Here is a 23,606-nt window from a genome sequence, read left to right on the forward strand (position 1 = left end):
ACACAGAAGATAAAATACACACCTAAAGGATATCATATCGTGCACTTGGGGTGCTCTCGGCATTTTCATAAAAAGTGAGTTTGCAAAGAAGGTGATCCTTCGGCGAGCATCCAAATTTGTAGGGACGTCCATTGCAGAATCATTCATAGTTAACAATAAATGCAGCCGGACAACCTGAGACCAAAACAGTTAGTTCAGTATGAAACATTAGCAGTATAATTAACTAAACCACAGTGATGATTGCAGACCTGCTCCCTCCAAACGGCCTCCTTGATAACTTTCATATTTAAATTCGTGAAACTCTGCTTCCTCTCATTCTCATCTTTCGAAATACTGCCACAATTTTCCGGACAAGTAGTGCATTATAATTTTATTATGGCGAAATTTCTTATGATGCTAGCATAAAGGACTATAGTTCTTACCCATGACCATCTTTCATAAAATCTCGTGTAATGATTTCCATAAAATCTTGCAATGCATTAACAATTTTTCTCTCTGTAGAACCATCAGTAGGTTCACTCTTCTGCAAATATTAGATAGTGCTTAGAAACAATCTATACATTACATGTCAAAAGAAACTAAAAGAATTATTATTTAACTGAAAACATAATCGCTCAATCAACAAAGTATTACCAGTAGTTGTAATAATTTTGCCAATGTGTTGCTGACTTTGCCGATCTCTGCCATTTCAAAGTCCTCCAAAAGTGTGTTATTTTCCATACTATTTTGCACTATATTACCAATATCATGGACGATTCTGGAATTATTTGAAGAACGTCACGGATTAACCGAGGCCAAATTTGAAAGGAAATAAAGAGGATGGTTCTTACTTTTTATCGTTATAGTCTAGCAGAAGACTAACAACTATTTTTGTCAAGGATTCGTAGCATTCTATAACTGCATTGTATCTGTCCTTGTCTAATTTGATTTTCTCGATCAGCTCATGGACATCCCCCTCTTTGGAAGTCATGGCCATATGGAGAGCTGTGGGTACCTGGTATATGCAGAAGGGCATGGGCATCTGTGTTAAAGCAACACAAACACTTGACTATCCATATCTGCACACATATGCCTATTACACACCTTGCTAGCAAGGAGGAAAGGAGGCCATGGAACAACCGATAAATTATTTGAAGATGATGGAGCCATCAATATGTCCTTCTCTCTGAGAAACAAGGTATGTAAGATTTAGCAGGTGAATGGCATATTATATATAAGAAAGACCACTGTTCCAACCTATCACTAATGAAGTCTTCCTCTCGTAAGGAGTTGATGAATGAATTCCAAACACAAAAGAAGCTCCTCACATCAAGTGCTTGCTGGAACGTAGGACATCAAAAAGTCAGGCAAAACCATGTGTCTTTAGCAATTGGAGGCATGGGTTAACTTCCTAGTATTTAGAGTAAACAATAACACATCTGTACATATTTTGGGAACATACACATGGGCGAATGACGATTGCAAAAAATCAGAATATACTTAAAAGTTTGCCATTACACAACCTCTTTGTGTGTTGCCACGTGGCATTTCCTAAAAGCATCTGGCATTGATTTGAATCTGACCCTCAACATACCTAGGGTACGTATCTGCATCAAAAGCAAAAGGTAAGATCCAACAGCTATTTGTTTTACCAATAATAATATATTTTTTATAGCAATACGCAATCTTCCGGTTCCAACCAGAGGTTGACATGCATGCATAAGTCCCATAAAAGGGGCCCCAACCACAGAGAAATGGTAAAAGACAGAAGGAAGGATGACTGACCTCACCAACATGACTGAGGGCACCTGAAACGCCCCCAAAGACGGTGGAGAAAATAGCGTACCATATTTGTGCGTCCATAAAGTACACCTACAAGATGAGGCAGTAGTTGATATGATAAAGAAGTAGCATAAGAATTTCCGTAGTTGTTACATGTAATTACGTACCAAAACAATTGGTGCCCATATAGTAATGACAACACCGAGGTTGTGTGGCACTACAAAAAAAAGTTCACACAAGTACTTTAAGTAGAGTATATACCCTCTAGAAAAATTAATACGCCAGATATCCCCACAGATAAAGGAAAAAATATACTTTGCAAAAATGGCCACTTTCAGCCTGGAAGTCTAAAACATCTGATTGCAACCTTGATTTATCGAATCGAAACCCAAGCTTTACAACCTTGGGTGGGTTCACAAATGGTTTGGGCTGAGTGGATAACATGTGTTCACCACGTCAGTGCAATATCATCTAACGAATTAAACAGAGAGAACAGAGAGATAAATAAGGCGCGGGGTGACCAGGTGAGTGTTGAGAGCTCAATGTACTTTTAACCCATACCCTAACCATTCGTCAGCATGACAACCTGAACTGATTTGTTTGGTATCCACATCAGCACAAACAACTTCATTACATAATGCGGACCAAGATAAAAATCATGGCACTCATGCTTAATGGCTATGTGCATCCCTAGTTGGTACAGAGGCCGGGGAAGTGAAATTCTCCCCCATTTTTACTTTTGAGTAATAAAGCGCCCCTTATAAAAAAAATAGTTATTTGGTGTCTGAGTAACCAATATTATTTCTCTTATTATGATTCACTTCTACAACTACTTATTATTCTACGTTTTCATAATTAAATAATTTAAAAACTTTCTGAAGCTCATTGCGATTGATTTTTAAATATATCTGTCGCCACGGAGAATAAATGTTACATTCCACGGAGATTTTCAAATACTGTCATCGCTCAAGCGCATGAAACTTTTGAACCAATCTTCATGCAAGAAGACAAAAATTTACGCTATGTCACAACATACTTACAGAAAGGGAAGACTTCGTGCCATTCATAATTCCCGACTACTTGATTAAGAATAAACTTTGTTGGGTCAATCATGGGGGATATCTGTAAAAGTGGAACATGTAAGAAAGCAGTAAAGTAACATGACCTATCTTTCCACTTTTTTTTGGCATGCTTATCTTTCCACTTTTAGTAATGCTAACAATCAGAAAACAGAATTATTTTACCAAAAATAACCAGGAAATAAAACACAAAAGGTCGAAGTATGGATTAGAAGAGCCATGAGTTCAAATGGGCAGACAAATTCCGTTTTCAAGAAAGACCTTACTCAATTGTATTTCCAGGTCCCGTGCTCTCACTAGCTCTTTTCAAGATCAATCCTTCTTTTCACAGAATTATTTTACCAAAAATAACCAGGAAATAAAACACAAAAGGTCGAAGTATGGATTAGAAGAGCCATGAGCTCAAATGGGCAGACAAATTCTGTTTTCAAGAAAGACCTTACTCAATTGTATTTCCAGGTCCCGTGCTCTCACAAGCTCTTTTCAAGATCAATCCTTCTTTTCATGAAATGTTCCCAGATAAAGAACAAAAGGGTATGACCAGCTTTTATTCTATCTGAGCTTCTTACAACCTCACGTAAGCAATTTACAGGTCATGAGCTCACACTAGTTCTTCCAAAGATCAATCCTTCTATTCATGGCATGTGCCTAGTTAAAAAAGAATAAAGAATGATATTCCTAGGTTTTATCCTACCTTAGCCTAGAGCCTTGTTTATAAACAATATTTTCATTCAACCTCAAGATTGAGAGAAATGTATGCAAGACTCCATGGGCCATATTTTCATTAGTTGGGTACTAATCAGGACCCCACATGTAAGTGACATGAAATTCTTTCTCCCAATCAAACCAGAGCTCTGCAATTAACTGGTGGTCTTCTAAATTGCTAGTGAGTTGCCCTTCTCCGTAGGCCCTCTGGCAGGAGGTCCTATCCTGGGTCCGATGGACTGTCAAACCTCTAACGGTTGAAGATATATGTCTGTGGGCTTGTCTGTGGGCCAGTGGCAATCGGCCGTCGAGTCCACTCCACCGGCTTGAAGAAAGGGCATGTCTACCCTCGCATCCTAGCCACATGGTCAGTTGGCGGAGCAACAGCCCGGCAAGCCCGGGCGGCTGCCTGAGCTCAGGTGGCAAATTCCATTGAAATGCTATAAAGGTGTAAGAATTAAAAAGGAAACTTGCATGCGCAAACATTCAACAACACACTTTAAGCTAGACTTTGCCCAGGCTTTGACTACGTGCTGGCTCCGCCACTGCGTGTGGTTACCTCTGGAAGCAGAAAAAAAAAGATGCTGTCTTCAAAGACGAGAGACCGTATCTTGATAGGCTGCTAGAAACTAAACCTAGCAAGGTTCGTATGTGGCATTTGAAACATATGTTTCGGCCTATCGTAAGGCTTGCACGTAACTTTTTCTGTCTATTGATGCATCCTGAAGCAAAAAACTTTTCTGTTTTCTCAAGAAAAAAAAATTTAATATCTATACATCGAATGGCAACAATGTAGCATTATAAGTTATACACTGATCTAAATGTATCACCACACAAAATGTCAGAACACAGAACCCGAATCCTCATATTTATATGGTACTCCCTCGGATCGATTTTAATCGACGCGGATATGCAAAGATCGCTACACATATCCGCGTCGATTAAAACAGATCGGAGGTAGTATCTTTGGTGAAATAAATCTCTAAAAGTTATCAAAATTATATGTGTTTTAAACTAGTTATTAGCAAAAGTGCCCGAGGGTTGCATCGAGTTTAAATTAGTAATTAATATTATACGCTCACAAATCTAGAAAACAATATGGTGTAATTTTCGCACTCAAAAATTCTTATATTTCACCTTGACTTTTGGTTTGTACCATTTGAATATATATTATTTTTTCTTTATATTTTAAAATCATAATAAATTTAGGCTCACATGAAAATTTTCCAAATTCATTTTAAGATATCATACATGTTGTAGCTCATAGGTTAAAAAAAAGGTGTTGCAATTAGCCAAAAAATAATGGAAGTGTATATCTTCCAGTAAAAACAACAGCGACACTATATATTACGGGCACATCTACTCCAAATAAGGCATATGCCTCTCTTCATTTAAATAGCGTTGCTACCAGTGTTGTATTCTCTTTACTCATCTTGATCTGGTGAGCTTGCTTACGAAAGCAGCAATCTTATCATGCCAAACTCACCCACACGGATACATGATATACATGATGGCTGGTAGGACTCCAGCACCTCCACCTCATGGACATGAGCAGATGTGAAAATTCAACTAAAAGATGAGAAGCACGGGCAAAACTCCACCTCTCATATGCAGATTTCTGTACATGAAGCACCTCCATTGAGTCCAGCTCTGCATGCGTAAGGTGCACATGCATAGGCACTTGCAGTGCCTAACGGGAACAACAGCGCCCCAAAGCGCTGGCCAGTGACAGCCCCATAGAGCGTGCTGTCTCGGTCTTCAGATGATGCAGAGTGTGATGGAACATGACCCTCAGGTGTGGCTCCGATTGTCAGTGTACTCCAGCATGTCGTGCTTCCCAACCACATGTGCTCTTAGATTCGCACAACACCATGATGGTGACGCATCAGGGGAGAACGTGCTCATCGCCGCACCGGCCGCCGAGCAGACCCTAGGCTGCATTCTCGAGGGTGAAGGGATCTGTGGAGAATCACCAGATTGTGCCGTCGGGTCGCGGCCTTCTCCTGGAGCCTCTGTCCTGACCGCCATAAACATAACGAGATCATCCTAACCATCAGTGATGCCATAATCTGCTGCACATGCCCTGGGAGGAGCTCGATCAGCTGCTCCGCGTGCCTGTTCCGTGCCGGCGTGGTGCGAGCGGAGGAAGGCCGTGACGGAGGAGACCACTTTCGATGCAGTCCACGGAGTAGATGCGTCGAAGACGTCCGCCACGAGACCGAGGAAAATTTCTCCCGGATGAAGGTTCTACTCTCAACGAAGACCACCTGGTGGTCAAATCCGCGGAAGTGCAAACCTCCAGCGCCACCCATTCAGCCTCTGAGTGGACCGGAGCGACGCCCGCGACAAAACCTAGCCGAGCGCCTCCTTCCACCCTCGACTGCGGCGAAACCCACGACAGCGAGCTTTGGTGTATATCATTGGGAAAATATTTGACCAGCATGCCCAGCTGCACGGCGTCGTGCGCGCTGAGGTTAGCTGAGACGCGATACCCGTAGTGAGCTGGATGAAGGGACCAGACAGTGTGTTGTGGATGCCGCCTTTGCCGTGCGTGGTTGGCTGGGACAGCTCCGCATGCTTGGTTGTTTATCGGGAACATCATGCCCATGGCTACTCGCCATCGCGGGATCTCCAAATCGATCATGTAGTAATTTTTTCAGCATTTTCCGCTAGCCCATCTAGCCGCATCTTCGATTCAAAGCTGACGTGAGCCCTAGCGTGTACGCTAGTCCATGGCCGGGAAGGAGCAAAGATTCTATGGAGCGGAATCAATCGCCTTGGACTGGGACAGGTTTTGCAGTTTTTTATAGGACCGATAGTTTTCCTTGTGTAGGTGTCCTTTACGAACACGAACTGATCGGATCGGCAGTGAACGGCGCAGCAGGGAGACGTACGAAGGCGCCCACGCGGACGGACGAAGGCAGAAAACGACAGACCAAACTAGGGAAACGTTAGCTCCTTTATTATTAGTTATAGATTATAGATATAGATTATATATTTGCTCCTTTTAATGAAGATGCACTTCTCCTGCCAGTTTCTCAGAATATATAATTATGCACCCGTGGAAGAGTACAGGTGGTAAATCGCTAAATTTTGAAGACTTCAGAAAAAAATACTCATGAAGTGTTTAAGATTTACCTCAACATAGAAACTGAATGCAAGCTTGCAGGTGAGCAACACAACCCAAAAGAAGACATACCTGTTCATATCATTGAATTGTCATTTTAAACTGAACGGATTTTTTTTTCTTCAAAAACGTAAGACACACTTACTTAAAACTGGACAATATGTTTTCATGCATACCACGTGCCACATACAATCTTGGCTGAAAGGAAGCAGAACATTATGTAAGCAACTAACGATGCTCAGTTTTCAATAATTCACTTGCTAGAAATAAGAAACACTGACCTGAATCCACCACATAAGAAGAATAAATGCACGCGAATTTGAGCGTTCCATGACATTTTGAAGTTGTGGCAACAAGAAAAGCAAGGCAGCCAAAATGTTCGGGCCCATATATATGACAATTGCGACATTATATACTGACTGGTTATACCAATTCCGTGTCCAACTATTCAGCAGTTTGCCAGCACCAGATGGATTTTTAATGGAACTTGAATATGTTACTGGAAGAATTATTATCCAAGCAATGGCCACAAAGAATTTTAGTAGGTATCTGATTATTTGCGTCCACTCCATATTCCCCCATGCTTGGATAGTAAGACATATATCCAAAGTCACTGCAATAGTTCAGCTACGGAGTTTCAGAAATAGCATCTCTTTAATGAAAACCATGGCATAATAATTCACAGAACAAAGTGCCTGTGGATTGTAATCAATGTAATGAAGCACTGAGAAGTTACTACACCTTTTATGAAGTTGAGTAGGGCTGCAGTTATAAAGACACTTAAAACGCTTCTGAAAACAGTTACATCAGCAATTCCAGAAAGTGATCCAGAGGAACTCCATGAAATTATTAGCATTGCCTAGAAAATCAAGCTATTTGTGTTATATATTTACTGGTTAAAACAATATGGTGTGCTTCAGAAAGAGGAATTACCTGGAACGCCAGTATAAAAAACACCCACATACGATTAAAACTTCTAAACAGGTGCAGAAACGTACGGACTTCAACAAAATTTGTTTTTGGCTTTCTTGTTGTACGACCCTGTAAGAAACCAAAAAACAAATAGTGTCAGAATCAGCCTTTAGCATAATAGTTAGTTAAAGTGAACATGAAGCCCTTCCAATTTTGAAGATTCGAACTAGCATGTATGGGCTTTTGATACTTTTTTCACGAGAACGTAAAAAGCATTGCATTTCGATTCATTGATAGAAAAGGAGTTTATACACAGGTCCAAAGAAGGACCAACACCACGCCATACAACTCAACCCACAGAAGCTAGCCTAGGGGAGCAGTAAGCAAACGCCCTGAGCCTCGCCTGCGCCCATTGACCTAGCCTTGATCGTGTCCAGCAGGGAGGCCACCTAGGGCTGCAGGTTTTCGAAGACGACTGTGTTGCGATGCTTCCAGATCCACCATGCCGTGAGCATGATCACGGACGAGGTGTCATTGCGAATAATGCGAGGGCTGGATCTTAGCGCAGTCACCCACCAGTACCATGAAGACGTCCTCGGCGTCGCGTTGCGATGCATCTCCGTGGAGGAACGCAAACTCCTCGACGACATCCAAGCTGGCGAGTGTGGCCACCACTCCTCGTCGTGCACCCTCGCTGGCAAAGCCTTCCGCAGCAGCTTCTAGGCCTACAACACTACAGGACGCCATCGAGCTCGTCAAGACCTGTGAGGCATGTCAATCCCACGCCAAGCAAGTACACCAGCCCACACAGGAGCTACAAACCATCCCGCACTCATGGCCTTTCGCAGTCTGGGGGCTGGATATCATGGGACCCTTCCCGCGAGTGCAAGGGGGCTACCGCTACCTCTACATCGCCATCGACAAATTCACCAAGTGGCCATGAGTGGAGCCCGTGCGAACAATCCTGGCAAGATCAGCGGTCAACTTCATCAAGAGATTAACATGCCGCTTCGGCATACCCAACCGCATCATCACCGACAACGGCAGCCAGTTTACCAGCGGCATCTTCAAGGCCCACTGCGCAGACATCGGCACCAAGATTTGCTACGCGCCTACGCCACCATCATGCACCCACGAAGCAATGGACAAGCTGAGCGTGCCAACGCAGAAGTGCTGAAGGGCCTGAAGACGAAAACCTTCGGCAAGAAGCTCAAGGTCTGCGGCAAGAACTGGCTCGTCTCTCTCCGGTCGGTGTTGTGGTCTATCCGCACAACGGAGACCAAGCCTACCGGCGAAACACCCTTCAGCCTCGTCTACGGGGCGGAAGCAGTCCTCCCCGAGGAGCTCAAGCACGGCTCTCCACGAGTGCTCGCCTTCGACGAGAGCCGCCAAGATGGAATGAGGAGGGACGACAACCTCCTCCTCGAGGAAGCTCAGTGCCAGGCCGCCATTCGCGTAGCCAGGTACCAGCAAAGTCTACTCCGCTATCACAGCCGCTACATCAGGACGCGCACTCTCGAAGCTGGTGACCTCATCCTCCGCAGGAAGCTCTCACGCGAGGGCTTGCCCAAGCTCTCGCCGATGTAGGAAGGGCCCTTCAGGGTCAAGCACGTCAGCAGGCCAGGTGCGGCAAGGCTGGAGACGGAGATGGATGAACCGGTGCCGAACACCTGGAACATCCAGCATCTCCACAAGTTCTACCCGTGATCAACCGAATCCCCTCTCTCGAGGAAGGCCCTGTGCTCACCGCAGAGGCAGTAATGTAATGAACCGGTTTCTTTCCAGCAGTAAGGCTAAGTTATTTTACGTTATGTATCCTATTGCGAGTGTAGTGTACGCTCACGGGTTCCCATCTGGGTATCACGCAAGTGGGGGTTGAGCACGGTGCCTATGCTTGGGTGACCCAAGAGACTGAGCTCTGGCTCGCGGGCGGCGCCCCTACCTTACACCACCTCACCAAGGTCCTTGGTGCTTATTCTCCTCTCGTGGCGCCCACGTATGAACCGGCAAGCGCACGCAAGCACTGCTTCAGCTATCCTGTGTGCATTTCTTGTTACCAGAGCAGAAGCAGCCACCCTCCCAAGGAAACAAGCAGAGAGGCCTCGCGAGGAAGTCCCCTCACGAGACCCTACATCTCACGAGGACATCCCCTTACGAGACCTTACATCTCACAGGGAAGTTCCCGTACAAGGCACCTCCGCTTCACGTGGAAAATCGCCTCACGAGACCCTACATCTCAAGAGGAAGTCCCCTTACGAGACCTTACATCTCACAAGGAAGTCCCTACACGAGGCTCTACGCTTCACGGGAAGGATCCCCTCACGAGACCTTACATCTCACGAGGAAGTCCTTACACGAGGCTACGCTTCATGGGAAAGATCCCCTCACGGGACCTTACATCTCATGAGGAAGTCCCTACGCGAGGCTCTATGCCTCACGGGAAAGATCCCCTCACGAGACCTTACATCTCATGAGGAAGTCCCTACCCGAGGCTCTACGCTTCACGGGAGAGATCCCCTCACGAGACCTTACATCTCACGAGGAAGTTCCCACATGAGGCTTCGAGCTTCATGCGGAAGTCCCCTCACGCAAGGGCGGAGCTAGCAATCTGGCAAGGTTTGGCGCCGCCATACCTAAAAATTATCGCTAATACTAGGTGTGGGTATATGTTTCAGCTTGTCTTCTGCCACCGGCCGTCGCTGGACATCGCTGCACTTTGAGGAACAAGAAACGATGGAAGATAGGGCCAAGATGACAAGATGCTGAACCGATAAGTAAGTTAGTCCCGTGTTGGGCCTGCTGGATGGTGTTCTTGGGCCTGATTGGTGATGCATGGGCTTGTGCGCTCATCACGGTTTGCCAATCAACACACGATCTTGCCGATGTACTGAGATCCCATAAACCCTCGTTAATCCTCATCGCCATCCTGAGGAACAGAGGTGGCACCGTGGCAGGGTGCAACAACAGCCATCAAGCACAGAACCTCGACCACCGGCCAACGCGAGGCCATGACCGCTGATCGGTAAGGCAGCGAGAGCAAGGATATGTCGCCGAAGAAGAACAGCATGTACGTGATGCAATGCGTTTGATTTTGAAACTGAAACTGCACTTCAAGTTTTAAACCAATCTTGTTGTTGTTGACTGAAATAAGCTCGTGTACGAGTACGAACTTTACTATAGTATTGTACCATGCCTCTATTCCCTAATATGACACTATTAGTTACTAAATCATGTTTTTCTATTATTTCTCAGTTTCTGCAGTTCATTAGTTTGTTCAACTAGTTAAACTTGTTGATCAATTATTAATGTTATTTTCATTCAGTAAGGTATTTTGAGTGCAATGCTTTAATTTAAGATTATGAAATTAGACTGTACAAAATGAACATAGAGTAATATTAATCTAGTGGAGTCTTGCATTTTCTTAGTTATTGACTTCGCCACACCTCAAATTTAATCCTGCCTCCGCCACTGCCCTCGCGAGAACCTACATCTCACGAGGAAGTCCCCTCACCCCCTCATGAGACCCTACATCTCACGAGGAAGTCCCCTTACGAAATACTACAACTCGCGAGGAGGTCCCACCACGTGACCTCACGTCAAGAGCAAGCTCGGTACTTCCGTCGTACGCCGCCTCGCCAAGTCCGTGACGATCAACCCCCTCGGATAACACGCGAGAAGCGTGCGCTAGCGCCGTTATTGGCCAAGTAGTGTGTATCCTCTTGTCGCCAGAGCAGGATGCGGACAATCCACGAGCGACCTCTCGCGAGGAGTCCGGGGGGATGGCTGTCCAAAAGGCAGTCTAGGCTACGTCTGCTCCCTCACGCTCTGCTCTCGAACCCTATCAACACAACTTCGGTCCTGCCGTTCCCCGCATCTGGTGGACCTCAAGAAGAAAACTGCAAGGGACAACCTCTCGATCCACTCCCGCCGCCTCGCCAAGACCTTGGTGCCCGCCGGCCTCGCTTCTCAAGCGGCATACCGGCGCATGGCAATCATGGCGCATTGGGGCTGGTCCCTGTCGACGCGGGACACTTAAAACGCGAGGAGAAAAAAGAGGCAAAAAAAACTCACGGGCAAACAAACAACAAACAGGAAGTGCCAGGGGCTAGGTGTTAACGATTATAGACGCGACACAATTGCCTAGAATATTCTGTTACACAAAAGGCCATGTTGCTTTGAACCGGGAAGTCAAAAGAGGGCCGCACCCACCATCGGCGAAGACCGCGTCGGCCGGTGGGTCGATCGGCCCCGCTTACACCTCCGTGGGAAGGAAGAAGAGACGGCATAGGTTGCCATCGAAGATCCTGGCGGTGAAGTCGCGGGTGCCGCGGTGGCGGAACGTCAAGAAGAAGTCGTGTTGGGCGAGGGTGAACTCCTTTGAGCCGTGGTGAGGAACATGCTCCCCTGCTCGTCGATTGTGCGTCGTCACCCGCCACATCTTCTAGCTCGCGCCGACCTCCCTCGAGTAGTCATGCCCCGAATCCGCTTGCACGACGGCCTCGGTGAACTCGTCGGGAAGCCTCGAGCGCTCAAGCACCTCTATGTGAACGAAGGAGACGAACTCGAGGCGTGGCTTGGGCACATCGGATGACTCCTCCTCGGGCGAAGCCCAAGGGGGCCGGAGGATTGGCACGAGCCGCGGCCACCGGTGGCCGGACCGCCAACGGGCGGCCCGTGAGGAGGGGAGCCACGCCGCTCGCCGGCGCGATATCGCCCTCTCGCACAACGGCGGCAGCCGGGATCCGTTTCCCGCCACCGCGCGGGCAACCGCAGCCGCTTTCTTGGAGGCATCCGGCCGGCGCCAACGGCGCCGTCTTCGGCTTGTTCTTGCTCCCCTCCGAGTGCCACAGCCGCGTTTCACCGGCGCCACCAGAGGGTTGGCAACCCCGGGAAGGATCTCCGGAGCAGTGGCAGGGGTGGCGGAGAAGCGCTGCGGAGAAGATGTTCGGCGGAGCTGGAAGTGGAAGAAACTGGATTTGGGAGCAGTACAGTGGCGGAGGAAGTGAGGGGGGAACTACCCTGCCCCCGGCACAGTCTTTAAGGGGCGCGGGGGCGGATCCTGAGGCGTTTGGAAGTGACAAGACAACGCCGTGCAGATGCATGTCCGACGGCGCACGATCGACTGTTGTTTGGCCTCCATGGCAAGGGTTGAAGCCACGTTCGAGCAAACAGGCGCGCGCTGCCACGTGGCACCGCATGGGCCCCGCAGCGTTTTGGGACCCTCTCCCTTTGCTGCTAGGTCGTGCGGGCCAAGCCCCCGGCCGTCGGTGTGGCACTGGGGGTACCACGGTCCACGTGCTGCTGAGCCCACGTGGTGGCCCATTCACTAGCCACGAGGGATCCCTCCTTTCACGGGGCCTTTCGGCTTCGCGGGGACCCCCTCGCGAGGGAGTCAACTGTTATGGTCGGTTTGACCTATACGCGCAGGAAGCCCATTAGTGGCTAGTTGTGGGCTTAGCCCAAGTAAATTAGGGGCTTAGCCCAAGTAAATTAGGGTTTCGAGGAGGCCGTCCTCCTATATAAACACTTGTATCCCTTCGAGATTAATCGGACAATAATTCGGTATCATTACTCGTCTCGTCTCTCGAAGGGAGACGGGAGATCCCAGCGCCGCCGCACCAACCCTAGCCGCCGCCTCCTTCCTCCGCGACGGCGCCCAGCCGCCGGCACCGAGCTCTCCAACCTCTCCGCCCTCACTTCCACCCTTACAACCTCCGCCCTAGACCCGGTCGACGCGTCCGCCTTCGTCGTCTCTCTTCATGCTATGGCGGGCATCAAGACGGCAAAGACGATGCTGCTCCCGGTGACGATCAATGGGGAGCGTCTCACTGCGCTGGTGGACACGGGCTCGACGCACAACTTCCTATCCAACACCGCCATGCGCCGCCCTCGCTCTCCGGCCGGCGGGATCGGAGAGGTACGGCGTCACCGTCGCCAACGGGGACCGTCTTACGTGCCGGGCGTGGCGCGACGAGTTCACGTGCTCGTAGGCGACGAGCCATTCTTCATCGGCTGCGTCGGCATCGACTTGGGCTGCTACGACTTCATCCTCGGCCTCGACTTCACGAGCACCTTAGGCCCCATCCTTTGGGACCTCGACGTGCTCGTCCCTCATCTTCCGGCGCGAGGGCGGCCGCCGTGTTCACCGGACGGGCTTGGGCAGCACCGGCGCATCTCCGCAGCTCCACCCGATGGCCGCCGCGCCTGACGAGGCGCACCCGCTCTCGGCCGACTTACTGCGGCGAGCACGGCGACCTCTTCGACGAGCCGCGGGGCCTCCTCCCTCGCGGCCCTGTGACCACCGCATACACCTGCTGCCGAACACGGCGCCCGTCGCTGTGCGGCCGTACCGGTACCCCCAGCTGCAGAAGGACGAGCTCGAGCGCCAGGTGGCGGTCATGCTGGCACAGGGCATCATCCGGATTTCCACGTCGCCGTTCTGCGCCCCCGTGCTCCTTATGCGCAAGGCCGACGGCACGTGGCGCTTCTGCATCGACTTTCGCGCCCTCAACACCGTCACGTCCAAGGACAAGTTCCCCATCCCCGTCGTGGATGAGCTCTCGGACGAGCCGCATGGCGCGCGCTTCTTCGCCAAGCTTGACTTGCGCTCGGGCTATCATCGGGTGCGCATGCACCGGACGACATCGCCAAGACGGCGTTCCGCACACACCATGGCCACTACGAGTTTTTGGTGATGCCTTTCGGCCTCTCCAACGCGCCGAGCAACCTTCCGGGCCACGATGAACGACGTGCTCAGCCCCTACTTACGACGCTTTGTGCTTGTTTTCTTTGATGATATTTTGATCTACGAGCGCATCTCGGGCGGAGCACTGCGGCACGTGGCCATCATCTTCAACGAGCTTCGAGCGCATCGTCTTCATCTCAAGCGCTCGAAGTGCTCGTTTGGCACGACCTCCGTCGCGTACTTGGGCCACGTCATCTCCGCCGACGGTGTCGCGATGGACGCGGACAAGGTCGCCGCCGTCGCCGCCTGGCCGACGCCCCAGTCGCCGCGAGCTCTTCGCGGATTTTTGGGCCTCGCGGGATACTACCGGCGGTACATCCAGGACTTCGGCCTCATCGCCGCGCCTCTCACTCGCACCGCTCGCCGCGACGCTTTCTCCGGGACGAGGAGGCGGCCACGGCCTTCGCCGCCTGCGGCGGGCACTCACGACGGGCCCCGTTCTTCGGATGCCGGACTTCGACGAGCCGTTTGTGGTGGATCGCGACGCCTCCGGCATCGGCTTCGGCGCCGTCCTTCACCAGGGCGAGGGCCACTCGCTTTCTTCGGCCGCCCCTTCGCCGCGCGCCACCACAAGCTCGCCGCATATGAGCGCGAGCCGATCGGGCTGGTCCGGGCGGTGCGCCACCGGCGGGCGTATCTTTGGGGCCGGACGTTCCGTGTGCGCACGGACCACTACGGCCTAAAGTTCTTGCTTGGATCGGCGCCTCTCCACGGTCGCGCGGCATCGGTGGATCGGCAAGCTCTTTGGCTTTGACTTCACCGTCGAGTACCGCCCCGGTCGCCTCAACACAGTCGCCGACCCCCTGTCCCGCCGCGACATCGACGACGCCGCGGACGCGCCCACAGTCGGTGCGGCCCTCTGCATCCACTCCGGGCCATCTTTCGCCTTCATTGACGGGGTTCGCCGCGCTACTACCGAGGCCACGGATGCGCGGCCAGCTGCGCCGGCCGCTCGGCCGACGGCGAGCTGGCCGCGCCATGGCGCCCGGACGAGGGACTACTCCTCCATGGGCGCCGCATCTTTGTGCCGGATCACGGAGACTCGCGCCATCGGGCCTTGTCCTTGGCGCATTCTCGCAGTCACAAGGGCGTCCGAAGACCACCGCACCGTCTCCGCGCTGATTTTTACATTCCGGGGGATGGCGTCCCGGTGCGAGGCCGGGTGCGAGCGTGTGTCACATGCCGGCGGAACAAGACGGAAACGCTCCGTCCCGGCGGGCTTACCGCAACCGCCGGACGTGCCGTCCCGAGTGTGGGCGGACATCTCCATGGACTTCATCGAGGGGCTGCCGAAGGTTGGCGGCAAGTCCGTCATCCTCACGGTGGTCGACCGTTTCTCCAAGTACGCGCACTTCATCGCCCTCGGCCATCCCTATACGGCGGCGTCCGTGGCACGCGCCTTCTTCGACGGCATCGTTCGCCTCCACGGGTTTCCGTCCTCCATCGTCGGTGATCGTGATCCCGTGTTCACGGGTCACGTCCGGAGGGACCTCTTTGGGTTGGCAGGCGTGAAGCTCCGCATGAACACGGCGTTTCATCCTCGGACGGACGGCCGGTCCGAGGTCGTCAACAAGATCATCGCCATGTACCTGCGCCGCATCACCGGGGATCGTCCACGAGCTTGGGTGGATCGGCTGGCGTGGGCCGAGTACTTGCTACAACACGTCCTACCACTCCGCGCCGCACACTACTCCCTTTGAGGTGGTCTACGGGAGGCCACCACCGGCGATGCTTCCCTATGCGTTCGGCACGGCCCGTACCGAGACGGCGAGATGACCCGCTGCGTACCCGCGACGAGATATCGGCCGAGGCACGCCGGCGGCTTCTTCGAGCTCGGCGAGCTGGCTAGGAGGTACTATGATGCTCATCATCGCGAGGCGGAGTTTGCGGTGGACGACTGGGTCTGGCTCCGTCTTCTTCACCGGACGACCCAGTCCTTGGACCCGCGCTCCCGGCGCAAGTTGGGCCCTCGTTACGCCGGTCCTTTCCGTGTGCTCGGAGCGCATCGGCAAGCTCGCCTACCGCCTCGAGTTGCTCGCGGGCTCGCGCCTCCACGACGTCTTCAACGTCGGTCTCCTCGAAGGCCTACCGGGCGACCCTCCTTCCGCACCACCAACTCTTCCACCTACTTCGGATGGGCGTCTCGAGCCCGCCCCGGCGAGTGTGGCTCGCGTGTTGAAGGCCCGGCAGCGCCGTGGTGTTTGGCACGTCTTGGTGCATTGGACGAGCTCGCCGGAGGACGAGGCGACTTGGGAGAAGCTTGAAGATCTCCGCCGGCAGCTTCCGGAAGTTCGGCTCGAGGACGAGCTGTTTGAGAAGGCGGGGAGAGATGTTATGGTCGGTTTGACCTATACACGCAGAAAGCCCACTAGTGGCTAGTTATGGGCTTAGCCCAAGTAAATTAGGGGCTTAGCCCAAGTAAATTAGGGTTTAGAGGAGGCCGTCCTCCTATATAAACACTTGTATCCCTTCGAGATTAATCGGACAATAATTCGGTATCATTCATCGTCTCGTCTCCCGAAGGGAGACGGGAGAACCCTGCGCCCGCCGCACCAACCCTAGCCGCCGCCTCCTTCCTCCGCGACGGCGCCCAGCCGCCGGCGCCGAGCTCTCCAACCTCTCCGCCCTCACTTCCACCCTTACAACCTCCGCCCTAGACCCGGTAGAACCCTAGCCTAATGATACTGAATTATTGTCTGATTAATCTCGAAGGGATACAAGTGTTTATATAGGAGGACGGCCTCCTCTAAACCCTAATTTACTTGGGCTAAGCCCCTAATTTACTTGGGCTAAGCCCATAACTAGCCACTAGTGGGCTTCCTGCGTGTATAGGTCAAACCGACCATAACACATCAACACTTGGCGTTTCTAGAGCAAGACAGAAGCCCTCACGTAGACCCCTTCGCGAGGAGTCCGCGCCATGCCTTCAAGATGCTCCGCGCTGGACCACACTACAAGACAGACCATGTGAAGAAGACGAAGATGGAAGCCATGAAATGCGTCATGGCTGGAGGCGGTCATGCCCTCCACTCCGGAAGATAAGGAAATCCTCGACACCCCTTGCATAAAGCTATGTGGCCGTTGCTTCTTTCCGAAAAGATCGACATGGGCGATGCAGCAGAGCAGGGGGTGGGGTCAGAAGTCCACAACCACTCTCGTAGACCAGCACCCCTTTCCAGGATATGGACCAAGTCCATGTCAGCATGCCTGTGGCAACCACTCCCCCAAGTTTCCGTGGGGAGGAGGACTAATGCCTCTATAAAAGGAGGGGCAGCTGCTCTATAGAAAAGGCGAGTCCTTTAGGGGCTAGTTTGGTTTGAGGCCTGAGGTTGGTGCCTCGGAGAAAACCGAGCCTGGCATGGGCCTGAGAAACTCAGAAAATTTGCCTGGCCAGGCTAGCATGGGGCTGATGTGTTTGGTACCTGACCTGAGCCTGGTAAGAAATTATTTTTTCCATGAATGCATAAAACATTGCTGGCCCACTCTTCCTTACGATGGCAAGCAAGATTAGTTTCCCAAGCAATCGTGGGGCCACCCATTCCGTGAGCCTGGCTCAGGCTAATGATGGTGCCTGGTGCTCTAGCCAGGCTAATAACCATCGGACATCTTCCAGGCCAGGCCGACAACTTATTAGCCAGGGTGCCAGCCAAACAATACTCAGGCAGCATACAGGGACGCTCCAGGCCAGGCGAGCTACGTCTAGGACGCAAACAAAACAGGCCCTAAATCTGGCGACAGCTTCTTCAAGCTCCAGACTTGTAATCCCTCTTTGTGCTTCACGAGACATTGCGAGTACAATACAAGAGAAGGCAGGAGTTTTGCTCCTCGTGAGGGCCCCGAACCTGGGTAATTCCGGTGTCCCTCTCTGCCATGTTTTGCTCGTCGCTTTGTTAGCGACGCCGTGGTTCTGTGGATCTGGATGCGTCGCACTTAGCCCCTGTGATTCGATAACCTTAAGGGTGCTGCCAAGGTACCCGTGTTCCTCTCGAGACACGAAACCCTGAAACTCACAGCAGGCTGAACTGCAGGTGTTCGATGCCTCCACTAAGATGGTGGTTGGCAAAGGTGAGACAGCCCCTTTCTGGATGGACAGATGGCTCGATGGGAAGGCCATCAGGGAGATAGCCGAAGCTTTTCATGCTAATCCCAAAACGCGCTCGAAAGCGCCATACGGTGAGGAAGGCGCTGTTGGAGCGCCGATGGATTGCCGGTATCCAGGGCGTGCTTAGTTCGCTGGCCCTTCGGCAATACGTCCAGTTGTGGATCAGGTTGCGGGATATACAGCTCACAGCGACGCCTGACGCACTCCTTTGGAGATGGACAGCGGATGCACAGTATTCCTCCAGTTCTTGTTAGGAGTTCCTCTTCCAAGGAGCCATCTTATATCCAGACCGTGGAAGCTAAACTGGCATTGTTACCCCGCCCCCAACCCACAAGTAAAGTTCTTCATCTGGCTTGCCTGCCTTGACCGCTGCTGCAAGGGTGACAGGCTAGCGCGGCAGGGCCTACGACACCCCCTGCGCTGCCCCCTGCGTGACTCACTGGTTGCCCTTTCTAGAGGTCAATCTGGTATGAGGTGTTGTCCTGGATCCACCACGGCTGAGCCACCGGTTGCGGGAGATGACTTTGTGGAATGGTGGCTGACGGCTGCCAAATCTACCCCACAGGCGCTGGATAAGGTAACTTCGTCGCTCATTATGCTGACGGCGTAGTGGATTTGGAAGCATCGCAACGCGGTGGTCTTCAACAACGCGCCCCATAGCACGAGTAGTCTCCTCGATATGATTCGATCCAAAGCTCAATCATGGGCCACCGCCGGCGCGATTAGCTTGCAAGCCTTGATCCCCGTTGCTTCGTAGGTCTAGAGATCGTTTGAGTCAAGTTGTATGGTGGGGTGATGGCTCGTCCTGAGCTTGTACATACTTTTAAAAACTATCTTTTCTATCAATGCATCGAAATGCAAAGCTTTTTGCGATTTCGCGAAAAAGAGTTTTAAATAGGCTGCAGTGGCTGAACTTAATCAAATTAATCATAGTTGTTACTTACCGCCTGATGAAAGAAGTCTGCTCTGAGATCCCATGGCCAGCCAAGCTTCATAAAACATTTCTCTGACCTATGAGGAAGAAAATATTATGCCAGACAGAAAAGGTAAGCAATAACAAATAATAAAATGGGATTACCAAAATTGTTCGTTCAAGTCGTCATAATTTCTCCAAGCTGAGTGACCAGCTGTACCACCTTTACTTCTTTGTGATTCCTTGGGAAAGAAAAATGGAAAATGTAAGAACAGTGACATTTCCTGAAAGGATAATCTAGTTGTCTCAAACTTTACATACTCACTTTCTGCAGAACCTTGTAGATAGGTTCAATGACAACTTTTAGAAATGATCCCTCTTCTTCAAACCCAGGTGGTGGCTGAAAATAGTTTTCCTCAACCATTTCATTCAACTGATTTGCCATCTGCCAAATTAATAAACTTTCACGAATTGCCAATTTTTATGTATTACAGGCTAGTTAAATGGATGTAAAACCCGTGGTGTACTATACTAGTCCACCTTCATTATTTTGTGATGGAATTGCCTTGTAATGTGGTACTATTCAGATAGACATGCTTATAAATTATAATTGGGTCGTGGTGTGATAATCATGTTCCTGGTAGCTGGCTAGTGATTAAAGCCTCTTTTTCACAACCTTGGGTGATGGAAGTATGAAACTGTGCTAATGACATAACCCTTTTTTTTCGAGAGCACGCATAACCATATTTGTCAAAATCAATAGCAATGGGACAAAGGGGCTGCCAGTAAATATTGAGTTGTTTGTGTTTGTTTTGACCAAAATTGTACATAGCCTAAAGATCAAAGTGATACAGTTGTCTGGCATTGTCAGAATGCAAATTACTAAAGGTTAAAAAAATCTAAAACAAATCATTAGAGCAAATAAGTTGGAATCAATCTAGGAATTATGAAAGTATATATACCAACAAACAATTTATTTAACTGTAGCTGGAACACTATGCGCGTAACTAAAATAGATCAACCATGATCGATAAGCTATTGAAGTCAGATACTGACTACATAAGTATATGCAAAACATGGTTTTAAAGGCGCTAAGGCATCTTAGAGCGGCTTGGGGGGGGGGGGGGGGGGGGCTCTGACACCAAAGCGACGACTAGGCGGGCGCTTTAGTCGCCTAAAGCGGCCGATTTTCCAAGGCGGAGGGGACGCGCCTTGACGCCTAAGCGACGCCTTTAAAACCATGATGGAAAAGCTCGAAAAGCTCTTTCTTTTTTAAGGGAACCTTACATGGTGGAATATGTAGCATAAGCACTCAGGCATAAACCGAACATTTGAAGCCTCGCCCCAGATAAGAAGGTACAATCCAATGTGGAGAAGCATTAGCTGCTGCTTCTTTAGTGCACCATCATAATTGATCCTGTGAAAGAGAGAAGTGATATTAAAATGTCGAATGCTACAGGAGATTGAGGGCAATATTATTAAAAAAACTCGAAATCACTACAAAAGACAGGGAAATCAACTTGAGGAAAAACAATGGCACCACTTACATGATTCTTGAACTAAGATGCAAATAGTTACACCATGATTCATAATTTCCAAATATCTTTTCCCCCAAATCATTCACAGTGTCAACCTGAAGTTACCATGCTAGATCAGTGTCAAATTTCCACCATATAAGTACAGAGCAAAAAGATTCGGTTGAACAAAGCATAGATAAATTCCACAGATAACATGGCTGCAACGAAGGCTTCAAAGGAGCATTATCTTACCAAAGGAAGCCCTTCCTGTCCTGAAGTCCTTGTGCTAATATTTGCAAGCAGTAAAATCATGTTTTCTCTCTGATTTTGCACATTCGAGTTCTACATAAGTAATCATAAATAAGTCAAATATATTTGTCAAGCATATCACCATGTGCACCAGTAAGGCTGGATATAATAACATTCCATTACCTCGTATACAATATCAGAACCTAAATGGGTAAGCAACCATTTACCTGAAATCCAAATGCTAGTGAAAGCCAGTCAAGTAAATCCCGGATAGATTTTCCTTCCCTGTGAATTGAAGACATGTGCGGCTTTTGAAGACCATCTGTGTTCCGTATTGCATCAATAGAACTTTTTATCTACACCATTTACAGCACAAATATGATCATAACTTGCTGTAGATTTTCATAAAGAGTATAAACACAGCAAACAAAATATAACTAACCTCCGGGAGTTCCAGAACTGCTTCGGAAGAACCAGGAAAATTGAGGGGGACTATGTTGTACTTGTAACTCCTGAAATGACCACTCTTTTCCTCAACCACTTTAGCACACTTCATCACCTATAAAATAAAATATGGGAGACAGTGATGAAGAAGCTCACCAAGGGAACCGGTGATCGGTAACTTATAAAGCAATAATCTAGAATCGAGTACCTCAGAATCAACTTTGTTGTTTGTAACATCTTTTAACACTTCATAAAGAGCAGATGCCACTTGGTAATATCTAGCCAATTCGTCACTGAGTTTTCAACAATAAAAATAAGGTGATTGAGACAGTTCACCGCAACAGAAATAGATTATGAGTGCATATTCCTTACAAGTTTGTTCTTTGGGAAGTTCTGATTAAATTATCACAGTAGTGCTTATAAAATCGTTGAATCTCCTTTGCATCATTGACAAGAAATTGTGTATCATCCTGTCAAACACAGACTAGAGTCAGGTATTCACCACTCATGAAGAGGTTACAGAGCAGGCAGGTTTCAAAAGGAAAAGAGACGAGGAAAGTCTAGACTTAAGAGTACAGCAATTTTGCAAGAATAGTCACATCATATATGCTTCCGACATAAGACACAACAACAGTATTCACTTTTAAAATCGAACTGAATGGAAGAATGCAAGTACATACTAGTATATCTCATGAGTCAAACTCTTGACATAAGCTCCCAGTCTACTCCCATTTGTGAGGCTATGAAACAGCTAATGCAACTCTATATCGTAATTATACATTAGAGAAGACTTCCATCGAGTTAGGCTACGAAGAAAATCAAAACAAGAATTTTGGTGGACTCCCACTTTGCCATAACAAGAATAAGAGATATGCAGCAAGTGTTTCCCTTTTTGTTGTCGGTGAAAGCATGATAAGAGAGAAACTAAGATTCTGCCACAATGAAGAAAGGGTAGTAACAGCATCATGATTTCATATAGAGTTGCATAATTGGTCCACGTTGGTTACCTGATCTAGCTTAAGTGACATGTATGTTTTGAACTGCCGAACTCCACGTTGGATAGATGATGGATCCATTCTTTGAACTTTCTTGTAGGCATATTTTCGACCTTGGTACAACATGCATGGTAAATCGAATTTCATATCAGAAAAACATGCAATATTTGATGTAACAATAGACAAAAAAGGAACTGAGGAAGTGAGACGCTAGATGAACACTGAAAGAACCACCCTAGCAACAATTTGGTCCATGATGCAAGTCAGCACGCAATGAAGTAATGAACCATATCAGTTTGGGATCTATGACAATTCAGGAGCGTTGCGCAGTGTATCTAATTACTAGTTGGATCGAGTAGCTTTATCTGAGAAGATATTTTCCACGGGCAAGTGATATACTTGTTGTGAGTTCAGCTGGCCATGGACCAATCTATGGTTTGCAGTTAGTGAAATGGGATAAAATGTCTGCACTCTGAAAGCAGCATACTCAGATGCAATTGGTGCACTCCAAATAGCCTTACATGTAGCTACACGAACTGTATCTAAACCAATCGTATTCAAGCACGCATATGAAATACTGCCCAGATTTCTGACACAGTAACTAGGTAGTACTCCAAACAGGAATCGAGATTAGAACAAACACAGAGCAGAGAAATTCCAAAATCTCAACTAGTCTCTGTTCCGTTCCATTCCATGTCATGTAATGTGGGTCTCGTGACTTACATAGGAAGGCGACCCGCGGGTTGAACGGCTCGACCTCGTCGGCGGCGCGGATGAATGGCATGACCTCGGGGGCAAGGGCGTCGGGCACCCGCTCACCGGGCTCCGCCACGCCCTCCGGGAGCCTCCGCGAAGCCAGCGTCTGCGCCAGCATGTTCCGCCTCCCGCTCACTGCCATGGCCGCCGCCCCCGTCGACGTCGAAGCTGCCGCCATCGCCGCCAGATACGTGATGGTGGGGGAGATGGTGGGCTCGTCCGCCATTTATACGACATTGGAGGAGGTGGCGGTGGACGGTGGTAGGGTGCTTGCGGGGATGGACAATGGGTATTCCGATTC

General features: G+C 49.5%; 1 protein-coding gene across 1 annotated transcript in view; it reads right to left on the reverse strand.

Moving 5' to 3' along the window:
• Positions 1 to 23,377, reverse strand: part of LOC124662372 (callose synthase 7-like) — a 29,802-nt gene extending 6,425 nt beyond the window's left edge. The window contains exons 1-28 of the mRNA XM_047200218.1: positions 23,273 to 23,377; positions 22,562 to 22,662; positions 21,927 to 22,024; positions 21,763 to 21,847; positions 21,553 to 21,669; positions 21,338 to 21,466; positions 21,114 to 21,203; positions 20,892 to 20,977; positions 20,632 to 20,761; positions 19,670 to 19,789; positions 19,510 to 19,586; positions 19,376 to 19,442; positions 7,606 to 7,713; positions 7,414 to 7,531; positions 6,954 to 6,979; positions 6,818 to 6,870; positions 6,684 to 6,744; positions 2,802 to 2,883; positions 1,929 to 1,978; positions 1,765 to 1,851; positions 1,503 to 1,586; positions 1,237 to 1,319; positions 1,084 to 1,165; positions 831 to 994; positions 634 to 757; positions 423 to 523; positions 249 to 333; positions 23 to 174 (exon numbers count right to left, since the gene is read on the reverse strand). Coding sequence (XP_047056174.1) covers positions 23 to 174; positions 249 to 333; positions 423 to 523; positions 634 to 757; positions 831 to 994; positions 1,084 to 1,165; positions 1,237 to 1,319; positions 1,503 to 1,586; positions 1,765 to 1,851; positions 1,929 to 1,978; positions 2,802 to 2,883; positions 6,684 to 6,744; positions 6,818 to 6,870; positions 6,954 to 6,979; positions 7,414 to 7,531; positions 7,606 to 7,713; positions 19,376 to 19,442; positions 19,510 to 19,586; positions 19,670 to 19,789; positions 20,632 to 20,761; positions 20,892 to 20,977; positions 21,114 to 21,203; positions 21,338 to 21,466; positions 21,553 to 21,669; positions 21,763 to 21,847; positions 21,927 to 22,024; positions 22,562 to 22,662; positions 23,273 to 23,333 — 2,621 coding nt within the window. The 5' untranslated portion in view covers positions 23,334 to 23,377. The remainder of the gene's footprint in view (positions 1 to 22; positions 175 to 248; positions 334 to 422; positions 524 to 633; positions 758 to 830; positions 995 to 1,083; positions 1,166 to 1,236; positions 1,320 to 1,502; positions 1,587 to 1,764; positions 1,852 to 1,928; positions 1,979 to 2,801; positions 2,884 to 6,683; positions 6,745 to 6,817; positions 6,871 to 6,953; positions 6,980 to 7,413; positions 7,532 to 7,605; positions 7,714 to 19,375; positions 19,443 to 19,509; positions 19,587 to 19,669; positions 19,790 to 20,631; positions 20,762 to 20,891; positions 20,978 to 21,113; positions 21,204 to 21,337; positions 21,467 to 21,552; positions 21,670 to 21,762; positions 21,848 to 21,926; positions 22,025 to 22,561; positions 22,663 to 23,272) is intronic.
• Positions 23,378 to 23,606: the final 229 nt, after the last annotated feature.

Source organism: Lolium rigidum, chromosome 6, assembly GCF_022539505.1.
Source record: "Lolium rigidum isolate FL_2022 chromosome 6, APGP_CSIRO_Lrig_0.1, whole genome shotgun sequence".
NCBI lineage: Eukaryota > Viridiplantae > Streptophyta > Magnoliopsida > Poales > Poaceae > Lolium > Lolium rigidum.